A 13,108-nucleotide genomic window follows, 5' to 3' on the forward strand; every position below is an offset into this window, starting at 1 on the left:
CCTGAGCGAGAGCGTCAGAGTTCTCGTTCAAGAAGCCCTGATTTTATACATTAGAATGTCAGTTTACTTGCGCAAGAACACGTGGCCAGTGTAGACAGGCAGAAAGTTTTTGTGCAAGAGCGGCCGCTTTTGTGCAAGATCGCGCCAGTGTAGATGCAGCCTATCAGTTTCTGAATTTACTGTTATAGGCTACACAGGACCTTAGTTTAAAATTTTCTTTAAAAATATTTCATTAGTGTGTTGCTGAAGATTTTAAAATCACATCTCAAAAAATCACACACACACCAGCTGCCATCAGGTATAGAGGCACCAATAGAATAAGTACTGCATAAGGCCCCATAAATCCTAAGGATGATCCTGCTGGCAATGACGCTTTTGTCTACAGCCTCTGTGTGAACATAACTTTCCTGTCCTGTCCACTTTCTGCAGAAAGATATGAGTCACAAGACTATGAGCACACAGTCCTGCACCACCAGTTGATGGGAGCTTGGTCACTGATCTCAGTGTGTGCAGGATTATTCTTCTGGGTCCTAGTCCTGCCAAAGAATCTGCAAGGATGGGCCCTAATGACTATGCTGAGTCATGACTAATTCAGTAGGACTCTATCCAAGCGCAACACCCTCTCTTGTGCTGATCCTTTTGAAGAATTGGGACCAAAATGTTCTTGCATTAATTGTTTCTTTCCCCAGAGAAGGGACAGGTCAGGAAAGACAGGTTCACAGTGATAAGGCATAAAGTTAGGCACCATTTTTCCACTGTGGGACTTTTGGACATACTTTCCCCTCATTGAGCACATCTGATTGTTGTTGAGGTTTGCTATCCCTGTTTTCTTTCCCAGGCTTTTGGATTGTTAGGGATGAAGTGACCTGGTAGATGGAAGAAGGAATAGAACCACGTGTCTTTGATCTCCAGGGCCCCAAGAAAATGGAGGGCCCAAGAGACCTGTATACAGGTAATTAGCTGGTTTTAAAACTGGAATTTCAACACTGCTCTCCTGTCAGTCTCATTCGTTGATCTCATAGGCCAGAGTGGCCAAATGTACGGACCCGCTGAGCTGTAAATAGCAATCTTCAAAAGTTCAAGAGCTGCAAGACACACAACCTGCCCCATGGGGCGGTGCCCACAAGAGTGCGGGGGTAAAGCCATGAGATCTCTCTCCCTGCAGGGCAGAAGTCTCTGGTCCCACCGTCCACTACTGGGCACAAACTGTGAGCTCCCCTCCACCCAGTCTGGTAGGCGGAGAAAGGGGGTGGTGCCTGGGTGGGGTTCTGTGAGCCTCACTTTAACTGTAAAAGAGTCACATGTGGCTCATGAGCAGTAGTTTGGCCACACCGGTCATAGGCTCTGCTATAGTAGACGTTCATTGTTCTACTAACCTATACATTGGTTCACCAGGCACTCTACTTACTTTAGATTCTTCCATTTGTAAATTAAATCCAGAGTATTTGTCTAACTGAAAGTTGAGGACAAGAAACATATAACTTTCAAAAATTAGAGCCTAATTTTAGGCTCCTGAGGACTAACCAATGAGACTTGTGTTCCCAAATCACTTAGATTCGCCAAGTCCATACTGTAAATAGGGATTTTATAAAGTACATATCTTTTTTACATCTCTTTTGAAATATTTGGCCAATATTTTCTGTTTATTCATAACACATACTTTCTCTCTATTATGGAGGCTTTGTAGCAAAACCCAGGTAATGTAAGTGGTTTTCCACTTAAAGTAGAGTTCAAATCCCTTCTAAAACATAAAATCTTACCCTTTTTATGACCCAAAGTATACTCTTTGCCAGTGTTTCCTCTAAGTTAGTTTGACCTATCTTAGGTGTATGGAAGGTTTCTTCCGTCAACCTGGCTGCCTCTTCTAGAGGGGGTGGTGTTACAACAGCGATGGAGAAATCCCTTCCATGGCTGTCGTGAATATCTTCACTACAGTGGCACAGCTGCAGCACCTCAGCTGTGCTGCTGTAGTGTTATAGTGTGCAGCTCTACCCTTAAGCTTAGCAGTGTACTTGTAACACCCTTTATCCATTTTTGAGGTAGGCAATGAGTGCTGTCCGAATTCTCTCTTTATTTCCCTAGATGACACGATTGCAAGAGAAAACAAAGAGGAGAACCCTCAGCTGAAGCTAGACCCAGGAAAGAAATTGGACACACCTGCTGGCCCCATTAACTATCAGAGGCCTTATGGGAGAGAAAATCACTATCAATGTACAGAATGTAGGAAAAGCTTCAGTGTTCATTCAGCGCTGATCAAACACCAGAGAATCCACACCGGAGAGAAACCCTATCAGTGCAGTGAGTGTGGGAAGAGCTTCAGTGTGAGCTCAACGCTGGTTACGCATCAGAGGATCCATACAGGGGAGAGGCCCTACAAATGTGTGCAGTGTGGGAAGAGCTTCAACCAGAGCTCACACCTCACTCAACATCAGAAGATACACAAGGGAGAGAAGCCATGTACATGCACTGAATCTGGAGAAGGTTTTATTGATAGCTCAACATGCGTGAAACATCCAGGACTGCACGCTGGAGTGGGGCCCTATAAATGTGCCGAGTGTGGGAAAAGCTTCAATCGGAGCTCCACACTCTACAACCACAACAGAATCCACACGGGAGAGAAACGGTACAAGTGTGAGCAGTGCGGGAAAAGCTTCAGCGTGAGTTCTAACCTTATTAGACATCAGAAAATCCACATGGAGCAGAGACCCTATAAGTGTGTTGAATGCCGGAAGAGCTTCAGCTTATACTCTGATCTGGAGGTGCATCAGAGACTTCACCTGGGAGAGAAACCCCACAAATGTTCTGAGTGCGAGAAAAGCTTTGACCAGGAATCGCAGCTCCAGAGACACCAGCGAGTTCACACAGGAGAAAACACGTATGAGTGTGTGGAGTGCGGGAAGACCTTCAGTAGGAAGGGGAACCTCCTGAGACACCAGGAGATCCACACTGGAGATAAGCCCTACCAGTGTAATGAATGTGGGAAAAGCTTCAGCCGAAGTTCTTCACTCATGCAGCATCAGCGCATCCACACTGGAGAAAAACCCTACAGCTGCATCGAATGTGGCAAGAGCTTCAGCTTTAGCTCCCAGCTCACCACCCACCAGCGGATCCACACCGGGGAGCGGCCCTACACATGTAACGAGTGTGGGAAGAGCTTTGTGGATAGTTCAGGTCTCATTCAGCACCGGAGAATTCACACGGGAGAGAAGCCCTACCAATGCACCGAGTGTGGGAAGAGCTTCCGGCAAAACTCTGTGCTGATTCAGCACCGCAGAACCCACACTGGTGACAAGCCCTTTGAGTGCGGGGAATGCGGGGAATGCTTTAGCCAGAGCTCCACGCTGATCACACACCAAAGGATTCACACTGGGGAGCGGCCTTACCACTGCAGTGAGTGTGGGAAGAGCTTCAGCGAGAGCTCACACCTCACCCAGCATCGGAGAATCCACACCGGGGACAAGCCCTACAAGTGTGGCGAATGTGGGAAGAGCTTCATTCAAAGCTCGCAGCTCACCACCCACCAGCGGATCCACACAGGAGACAAACCCTACCAGTGCCACACCTGTGGGAAGAGCTTCAGTGACAGCTCAGCGCTCACTCAGCATCAGAGAGTCCACACAGGGGAGCGACCGTACCAGTGCACAGAGTGCGGGAGAAGCTTCAGCCAGAGCTCAGCCCTGGTGCAGCACTGGAGGATCCACACTGGAGATAAGCCGTATGAGTGCACTGAGTGCGGGAAAACATTCAGTCAGAGTACAGGACTCACTCAGCACCGGAGCACCCATGCTGGAGAGAGACGCTGAGATCAGGACCCTTGGGCCACATGGCACTCTATGCCCATGATGTCAGGAGTGACTTCTTGCTGTACTAAATGATGCAATAAAGTGGAAGCAATGTTAACTGATCATTAAACGATTGACTCCCAATAAATCTCTTAATTAAAATCTTCCTAAAAATGCATCTGTGACACTGAGACAGCTAGCCCTTCCCCACAACTGGCCCCCAAACCTCAGGGAACATTATAAAATGTTAAGCTGAATCACTGGGGAATTTAGCTAGAGCTTCTGTGCAGTGTGGCTGCCTGCTTACCCTTCTGATGTAGCTACAAAACTTGGGGAGTGAAGCTGTCTCAGAAGTGGCAGAAGCTCTGAAGAAATATGGAGGAGACTGCAAGAGAGATTTCCACCTCAGGCCATTTATATCAGATAGAGGAAATGCCATCCAGTCAGCTAAGCAGGCTATATGCCGAGCTCCACTTCTGAGCTTAGGAACTCTGTGTTATAGTTGCCTCTCACATCTGTACAGTTCCCAATATGGACAGCAAGAAAAAGATCCTTCCATATGTCTCTCCTCTGCACCTAAAACATGCATGTCTCAGGGCCTGCATGGGGGAGGTGACTGTCCTTATTTCTTTAGGATGTCCACCACCTCCTTTTAACCCTCCCACAAGTCACTGCTTCATCCTCTTCTGCCCTCTTACCTGAAAGAGGGGATTGTTCTTTTCCTTGCTCGCCTGTACACAGAGACTTCCCCATTCAGCACTTCCTGCCCTCCTTTATCAAGGAGCAGGGCAGCAAGAGGTGGCAGACATCTCATGAGTTCCCCCTTATGGGGAAAACTCAACAACACAGAGATCTGGAGTTGGGAGGCAAAAGTTTAGGTGGCCAAGCTCATCTGGAAGATGGCAGGCGAATATCTACTTTGTTAGGTGTATGCAATGCAACTACAAATGTATGTGTTATCCTGGTAAAAAGGCCTTGTTCTGACTGAGGCACCAGGGAGTCTAATAGGTAAACTATATTTGATGACCCTGACGCTTCTAAGGTAAAAAAGCAAGTGGAAGACTAAAACCTTATGGGGCAGAATATGAGGAATCTTATTAAGCTGTCCTCACACATCATAAAGAAGCAGAAAAGGTACAAAGCCATCTTTCTTCCATTATTGGTCAGCCTTAAATCTAAACTCAACTTCTAATGCTTGGTTTTTTTCATAACTACAGTATTGTACGTCTTTTTAGTACCTGTCAGTTTTAATTCCAGTTTTGCATGTGTGTGGAATGAACATTAGGCAGTTTTCAGTAACATAACCCTTTTCTCACCTGTGAAGTGGGGGAAGGGAGTTATGGGAGTTGGTACATTAAGGGTAACAATAGGGTTGAGGGGTAAAGTGGATGAGACAAAGGCATGTTTTGTTTCTCTTTTCTGGCCACAAGTATCTGGTAATGCACAGGGGAAAGTTAATGAAGGTCAGGTACACAGAAGTCTCTTCAGAAATGAACATTTGACACCTGTCAAGAATGATCTAGTGCACAGCTACTCAACATGTGGCCCGCAGGCCGCATGTGGCCCACGGCCCATGGTGCAATTTGGGTACATGCGGCCCATGGGTGGGAGCAAAAACAAAAAAGTAGTCACTATACTGGTCTTCTCTTGATATGCATTATAGTAGTTAAATTTCTGGACTGTCATTATTCATTAAAAGTGCTGTCGTGTGGATGGAAATCAGGTAAATATTGCATTTTATTAATATCAGCAGAACTGACTTAAATGGGGCCTGCATGTCTTGTAGCTTTGCCTTAATCTATGTAAGTTGCGGCCCTTGGCATGTACTGCGAGTAGCATTGTGGCCCCCGGAGCTTCTAAAGTTGAGTAGCCCTGATCTAGTGATTATGTAGTCCTGCCTTGTGTGCAGGAGACTGAACTAGATGAGCTTTCAAGGTTCCTTCCAGTCTTATGCTTCTGTTATATCAGAAATGGTGTCAGAAGGAAGATGCAGAAGAGCTTTTTGTACCCGTGTTAGATCCCCAGTGGAAAAGAACCTTGACTGTCATGACTAGCTCTAACTGCTGCAAACAGTGGGAGTGGAGATCTTTGCTAAAGACATCACAAAGCAGACCAATTAAACTATTCTAAGAGGGGTTGTGGATATTTGCTCCCATTAGTACTTGGTTGTTAGGAATCTTGGATTTGTCCCTTGCCAGCTGGATGATGAAATCTGTTCACTTAGCAGTAGGTTTAGTATGTCTTATCTTTTATTTTTATAGAGTGATGGAATGATGTAGAGCTTGAGTATAAGGAATGGAACAATTTTGGTTGCACTTCTACTATTTCTGTCCCCCTAAATTTTTCTCTTTATCACACTAAAAATACACATGAAACAGATGTGCTGCACTGGGCTTCTAAGGGCACATCTACACAGCAGGGCTAAAACCAAAATAAGCTATGTAACTTCAGCTATGTCAATTGTGTAGCTTAAGTGAAAATAGCTTATTTAGGCTTTTGGCGCTATTTACACAGCAGGGAGTCAAAGGAAGAACACTCTTCCTCTGAATTCCCTTACTCCTCCTAAAATGAGGGTTACAGGAGTCTGAGTAAGAAGTCCTGAAGCTTAACATTATTTTGACATCATGTTGAAATAACTGCTTGCAGTGTAGATGTGCCCTGTGTTATTTCACAATAACATCAGTTAGGGCTGCTGTGCAGATGTGCCTTAATAGTGCCATCTACAGTCAAATGGTATGAGTGATTCCGTTGGAAAGCATGAATTTGAGGACATTATCTGGATACTGGATGTTCAATAAACAATAAGATGCATTGACTACATATATTTATTTTGGGTGCAAAGGGTGAAATTTTTAATGTAGTGTTAAAATAATGGAAGACATTTTGATAAAGCTGACTGCTGTGGAAAACTTAAGTTGCTGTTGGGTTTAAGACTATAGACGGCAATACACCTATTATATTTCCAGTTGTTGGGGAAACAGAGCAACAGGGAGAGAAGAAAGGCAAAATAGAAGTTGGAGGAGCTGAAAGATTTCAGGAATGAAGCAGTGAGTCTATGGGACATGTTGGTAAATAGATAAACTATGTGGCAATTTGTAGCCCTCAGCCAGTTCAATAATAAACACACGTTAGAAGTATCTTTCCTGCAGCTTTGTGGGCATTTTCCACTAGCACTCTGTCCTGCCTTACTTAGCTTTGCCTCTTGTCACGGAAATCCAGACTCAGGGTTGGAAGGAGAGAAACACTTTTATTAAGACACAGCTGTGGGAAGTTTCAAAAGGAAGACTTTGAATCAAAATGTCCGCAGCAACCTTATATATCCTTGATTACACACCAAAAGGAACAGACATTACATAAGCTAGTAACAGCGTTATGATTGGCTTTATGATTGGCTTAATGCTCGGAGCCCCCCAATCTCAATATACATAGACAGGAGCGGCCGGAGGCCGGCTGCAGCAGCTGGCGCCCTCAGCGGAAGGCGCAATCGGCGTCCCCACCTGCACAGCTGTCAACGGCTGTGACATAATCATGGGGTGCCAGGGCCGCCCCGTGCATAGAAAAACTTAGTTACATGAGTGTTAGTCTCATCCTTGAAGCAGAAAAGCTAGATCAGGCTGGTTTCAGTAGGTTCACTATCTCTCACACAATGCAAGGTCACATTCGGTCAGCTACATACGCACTCCACATTGTTCCTTTCAACAACATACATTTTCCTTCTCACTCTTCACTAGTCACCCTGTGCCTGAACAGTGGATTTCTCACCGAAGCAGTGAGGAACACCTGTTTCACGTGCCAGTGACATTTGATGAGGTAGATGCATCTCCCACAAAGAACTGGCTTCTTTTTTTCAGCTTAAAAGGCAGAAGGCGTTCTAGCCCCGTAGGAGCAGGAAAGAGATGAGATCACACTCTGTGCAAAGTCCTCCTCAGGCCTATAAAATGTCACGTGTGCCTTAGGCATCTGGCTCTGTTCCCCTTTCCACTTGGTCAATGTGATTTCCTTGTTGTCAGCAGCAGTGTTGCCTTTAGCCCAGCACTTCCTGAGCTACAAAATTGTGCCAGCCACCCAAGAGGCATTTTGCTAAAAAAAAAAAGGCCTCCTGGTAAGGGTGAAGGGGAAAGGGTGGGGAGGGTTAGTAGACAGCGAAGGACCCATCACGGTCCCTCTTCCGGAATCACCGCAGGGCGCCTGTCAGCAGCCGATTGCTTGTCATGTGACTGGGGAGTTGCAAATTCCTGCAGTCAGTTTTCAGCCTGGGTAGCAAGCGGGGCTGGGCAGCCGAGGACAGGCCCGGCCTGGGTACGCAGACACGGGCAGCCGCCGTTCCAGAACCGCCTTGCTGTCTCGTGCCCTGTCGCGGCAGGGCTGCGGCTTGTCAGCATCCCGCTGCCCCTACCCAAGGTACTTGCTACACGTGCGGCTGCACACGAACTGCGGGTCTGGCTGCGGCAGCAAATCGACTTGCTGCCTGCGTCAGTCCCTTGCTTTACTAGAGAGCGCTGATTGCTGCTGTTTCTCATGGCAACCCCGCCACCACCACCGCGCGCTCACACACACACACACACACACACACTTCAAACCCAGTGAACACACACACACACACACACACACACACACTTCAAACCCAGTGAACACACACACACACACACTTCAAACCCAGTGAACACACACACACACACACACACACACACACTTCAAACCCAGTGAACACACACACACACACACACACACACACACTTCAAACCCAGTGAACACACACACACACACACACACACACACACTTCAAACCCAGTGAACACACACACACACACACACACACACACACACACTTCAAACCCAGTGAACACACACACACACACACACACACACTTCAAACCCAGTGAACACACACACACACACACACACACACACACACTTCAAACCCAGTGAACACACACACACACACACACACACACACACACACACACACACGTGTTTCAAACCCAGTGAGCAGCACCTTGCGGCGAGGACACGGGAATCCTGTGCGGAGAGTGGAAACTGTAGGGTCCCAACTGCGTGCTGCTGGAGCACTGCGAGCCTCTAGCGCAGGGGGTGGGGAACCGACGGCCGGGGAGGGGGCGGATGAGCCCCCTTCTTGCCTTGATCCTCCAGCTCACGGGGCTCGGGGCTTCCTCCCCCCCCCCCACACACACACCTTAGTGAAGGTTTGGTTGCTTCTCACTTGTGTGAGGCTCCCATCTGATTTTTCTGTGAGTCAGAGGTTCCAGAAAAGGTTCCCAGCTCCTGCTGTAGCGGCTATCCCCCGTCCCAGAGATTTAGGGACGATTATGAGTTTGGGAAACCTTGGGAGACTGGAGGAGAGAGAGCCCACATAATAGTGGCTCTCCACCTTTTCCAGATTACTATAGTCCCTTCTGGAGTCTGATTTATCTTGTCCACTCCTCCTCCCCCCTTTCACCTCGCTTAAAAACTTGCTTTCTTACAAAACCAGGCATAAACATACAAGTGCACAGCATACTGCCTGCTACTGGCAAATTGCTTACTTTCTCATGTTGACAGATAATTAGAACTCCATTGGAATACACTGTACTTCCACGTCAGTGCGCAATATCTGGAGCTGTATAAACCAGTCTCTATGAAATACTAGTTTGTACTGATTTTGCTAGTGCTTCTTTGTAGCCTGCTTTAAAACTAGGCAAATATCTAGCTGAGCTGATGTATCTCTTGGAAGACCTCTCTGTACTCCCAGGGATACTTGTATCTGTGGTTGAGCACCACTGCTCTAAGCAGCCTCTTGACGGGGTTTGCCTAAGGGGAAAACGCTTTAACTGAGATTTTGAGATGAAACCTGGTTTCAAGGGATTGTGATCAAATCTGCACCTCTCTTCTTGCCAACGTCTATCTGTGGAATGCAGTGTGTGACCTGTATTTGGCGACATGAATTATGTGTGCGGGCCTCCTTGATTATATACCTGCACTGCACTGGAGAGGTGTTGGTAATCTGGGCACCTGAACGAGAGCCAGTTTGCTAAAAAAAACAGTAGTGGAGTCCGGGTAACTAGCTAGACTGAGTGTAAATGGTTATTTCTATAGCCTGTCTGTTCTTGGGGAGATAAGCAATTTTCAGCAATAAAAAGGAGGGGACAGTAAAGCTGTGTAGAGCAGCTAGAGCTTTGACGCTGACGAGAGAGGAGACGTTGCTCCAGAAGTCATTGCTGGGATTGAGCACTAATTTCTCTCCAGCTGCCAGAATCTCTCCAAAACTGAGAGTTTATTACAATTTCAGGTGCTCCCGAGGGCTAAAGGAGACACTGATGAGCATGGGGGGAGGGGGGGGGGAGTTTGTCATTAAAGTTTGAGGGTCCGTGCTGCTCCCACTCTCCTGGAGTTCGTGGCTGGTTCTCCAAGCAGCTGCTAACCCTGTCTCCTTGCTGCAGTGGCAGATCCATGTGGGTGGCGGGGAGGGGGACTGAGCTAGCGGCCGCGTGTGGGGTTTGCGCGGGGAGGTCCCGGGGTTACCCAGCGAGAGCTTAGCCCGGAGGACAGGCAAAGAAACGAGCTCGGCTCCGCTCTGGGCAGCGAAGGATTAAAACCATAGAGCGGGCGCAGCCTCCAGCTGGCAGAGAGGACTGCAAAGTCCTGCGAAGGGGGAGGGGAGCTGCAGAGTGAAGCTTTTCCTCTTCCCTTCCCCGCTGTCAGGCCGCCAGCTCAGAGCCGGGGCGCGCACGTGGGGCCCGCTGGCGTGCTCCTAGGAAGGGGCTAACTCGGGCCCGCCCGGCGGTGAGTGAGTGTGTGTGTGTGGGGGGGAGGTCTGGCCTGAGGGGTGCGGGAAGAGCCTCGGCAGCCCGGGGGGGGCGAGAGCAAAAGAAAATCGGTGCCCCTGAGACCAGCCTGCAACAAAGGGGGAAGCGAACCAGGAGCCCCGGCTCAGAGAAAGGCGAAAAGGGTCCCCAGGCTCCCTGCCCGCCAGCCCAGCTGCAGGAGAAAGTGGAAGGAAGTTTAGCGACATTGGGGCGGGGGCACTGGCCGAGGTGTTAGCAGATGGGTTAAGGCGGGAGTGGGTGTCGAGGGAGGTGTTTTTATCAGGGGTTCAGGGAAATGGGGAAAAGGGCCGTGGTTAAGGGGACCCTGACCTAGGGGAAATACAGCAGGGGGGTGTATTGGAGGTTTATGAATAGCAAACAAATACAGCAGCAGCAAAGGCGAAACTAACCAGTTCAACGTGATGGGGATGGATTCAGAATGCTTTAAAATAAAAAGCAAAATGCAGGACAATGTAGCACTTTAAAGACTAACAAGATGGTTTATTAGATGATGAGCTTTCGTGGGCCAGACCCACTTCCTCAGATCAAATAGTGGAAGAAAATAGTCACAACCATATATACCAAAGGATACAATTAAAAAAAATGAACAAATATGAAAAGGACAAATCACATTGCAGAACAGAAGGGGGATGCGGGGAGGTGGGAAGGGGGAGGAAGGAAGGTAAGTGTCTGTGAATTGCTGATATTAAAGGTAGGGAGAGTGGGATGTTTGTGAGTTAATGGTATCACAGGTGATAATTGGGGAAACTGTCTTGGTAATGGGTGAGAAAGTTCAAAGACTTGTTAAGTCCTTGTTGGCAAGTGTCGAATTTTAACATGAATGACAGTTCAGAGGATTCCCTTTCAAGTGCAGATGTAAAAGGTCTTTGTAGCAGAATGCAGGTGGCTAAGTCATTTAGAGAGTGTCCTTTCTGGTTAAAGTGGCAAGAAACTGTTTTCTCTTTGTGATCTTGTCTGATATCTGTTTTGTGGGCATTAATCCTTAGACACTTCGCCAAAGGATTAATGCCCACAAAACAGATATCAGACAAGATCACAAAGAGAAAACAGTTTCTTGCCACTTTAACCAGAAAGGACACTCTCTAAATGACTTAGCCACCTGCATTCTGCTACAAAGACCTTTTACATCTGCACTTGAAAGGGAATCCTCTGAACTGTCATTCATGTTAAAATTCGACACTTGCCAACAAGGACTTAACAAGTCTTTGAACTTTCTCACCCATTACCAAGACAGTTTCCCCAATTATCACCTGTGATACCATTAACTCACAAACATCCCACTCTCCCTACCTTTAATATCAGCAATTCACAGACACTTACCTTCCTTCCTCCCCCTTCCCACCCCCCCCCCCCCGCATCCCCCTTCTGTTCTGCAATGTGATTTGTCCTTTTCATATTTGTTCATTTTTTTTAATTGTATCCTTTGGTATATATGGTTGTGACTACTTTCTTCCACTGTTTGATCTGAGGAAGTGGGTCTGGCCCACGAAAGCTCATCATCTAATAAACCATCTTGTTAGTCTTTAAAGTGCTACATTGTCCTGCATTTTGCTTCAACTACCCCAGACTAACACGGCTACATTTCTATCACTATTAAAATAAAAAGTTAGGACATGGATATGTGAAGACACAACTGTACATTTTGAATGTAAAAAAGCATGTTCGATAGGGCCAACTGTGGTGAAACGTGCACTGCACCAACTGTGATAATTCATGTTGTTTAATACGTTGGATCCCCAGCTCTATGGCCCGCCTGTATGTTTGCCTGCCTAGAAGTTTCCATCCCCCAGACTGTAAGAAATTTTAAAAATCCGTTTACTTAAACCGATTCTGTATCTAGCTGGAGCTGTTGTGCAGCTCAGACCCCCAGGCAACTTGGGCCATTATTTTTTAACTGTCTAAAAGTGATTTTGAGCCACTTGAAAGCCTGTGGTGAAATCCTGCCCCTTTGAAATCAAAAGAAAACTGGCTGTTAATCTCAGTTCAGTATTTTTTGAGGAAGTGATGGGAGGGAGGAAAGGGGGCATAATTGGGGGACATCTGTGGGGAGACACAAGTAGGTTTCATGGGAACACCTCACTGCTATTGCCTGTCATTTCTGCCATTCTCCTGGGTAGAATGGGGTGGGCAATAATTTTTGATGGGGGGGGGGGGACACTCCAAGAATTTGGAAAGTGATCGAGGGCTGCACTCTTCCATGATATTAATGGAGGAGGTATGGGGTCTGGGATGGAGGTTAAGTGCCAGTTGGGAGCTTGGGGTAAGGAAGGGAGTTTGGGTGAATGAGGCAGTTGTGACCTGGGGCACTGGATTGGGGTGCAGAAGTTTGGATTGTGACCTAGGGCAGGGAATTGGGGTACAGGGCTTTGGGTTGTGAGCTAGAGCAGGAGGGGACTGTGATCTGGGGCAGGGAATTGGGGTGCTGGATCTGGGAGGGAGTATGGGTGCAGGAGGGGGCAGAGGATTTAGGTATGTGGAGTGTGGGGGCAGAGGGTTGGGGAA

At 47.4% G+C, this 13,108-nt stretch overlaps 2 protein-coding genes across 3 annotated transcripts in view; both read left to right on the forward strand.

Annotated features, from left to right (window-relative positions):
• LOC102456333 (uncharacterized) overlaps positions 1–13,108 on the forward strand; it is a 37,910-nt gene that overhangs the window by 6,757 nt on the left and 18,045 nt on the right. Inside the window, exons 2-3 of the mRNA XM_014579703.3 lie at positions 839–952; positions 2,083–3,747. Of these exons, the coding sequence (XP_014435189.1) occupies positions 874–952; positions 2,083–3,747 (1,744 nt within the window). The 5' untranslated portion in view covers positions 839–873. The remainder of the gene's footprint in view (positions 1–838; positions 953–2,082; positions 3,748–13,108) is intronic.
• DDX11 (DEAD/H-box helicase 11) overlaps positions 8,054–13,108 on the forward strand; it is a 66,783-nt gene continuing 61,728 nt past the window's right edge. Inside the window, exon 1 of one of the 2 annotated variants that reach the window (XM_075940737.1) lies at positions 8,054–8,183. The gene's annotated coding sequence lies outside the window, so the exon portion shown is untranslated. Of the gene's footprint in view, positions 8,184–10,272; positions 10,567–13,108 lie in introns of those variants that run through there. The other variant, XM_075940740.1, reaches the window with a different exon arrangement.

This window comes from Pelodiscus sinensis, chromosome 1 (assembly GCF_049634645.1).
Source record: "Pelodiscus sinensis isolate JC-2024 chromosome 1, ASM4963464v1, whole genome shotgun sequence".
Classification (NCBI taxonomy): domain Eukaryota; kingdom Metazoa; phylum Chordata; order Testudines; family Trionychidae; genus Pelodiscus; species Pelodiscus sinensis.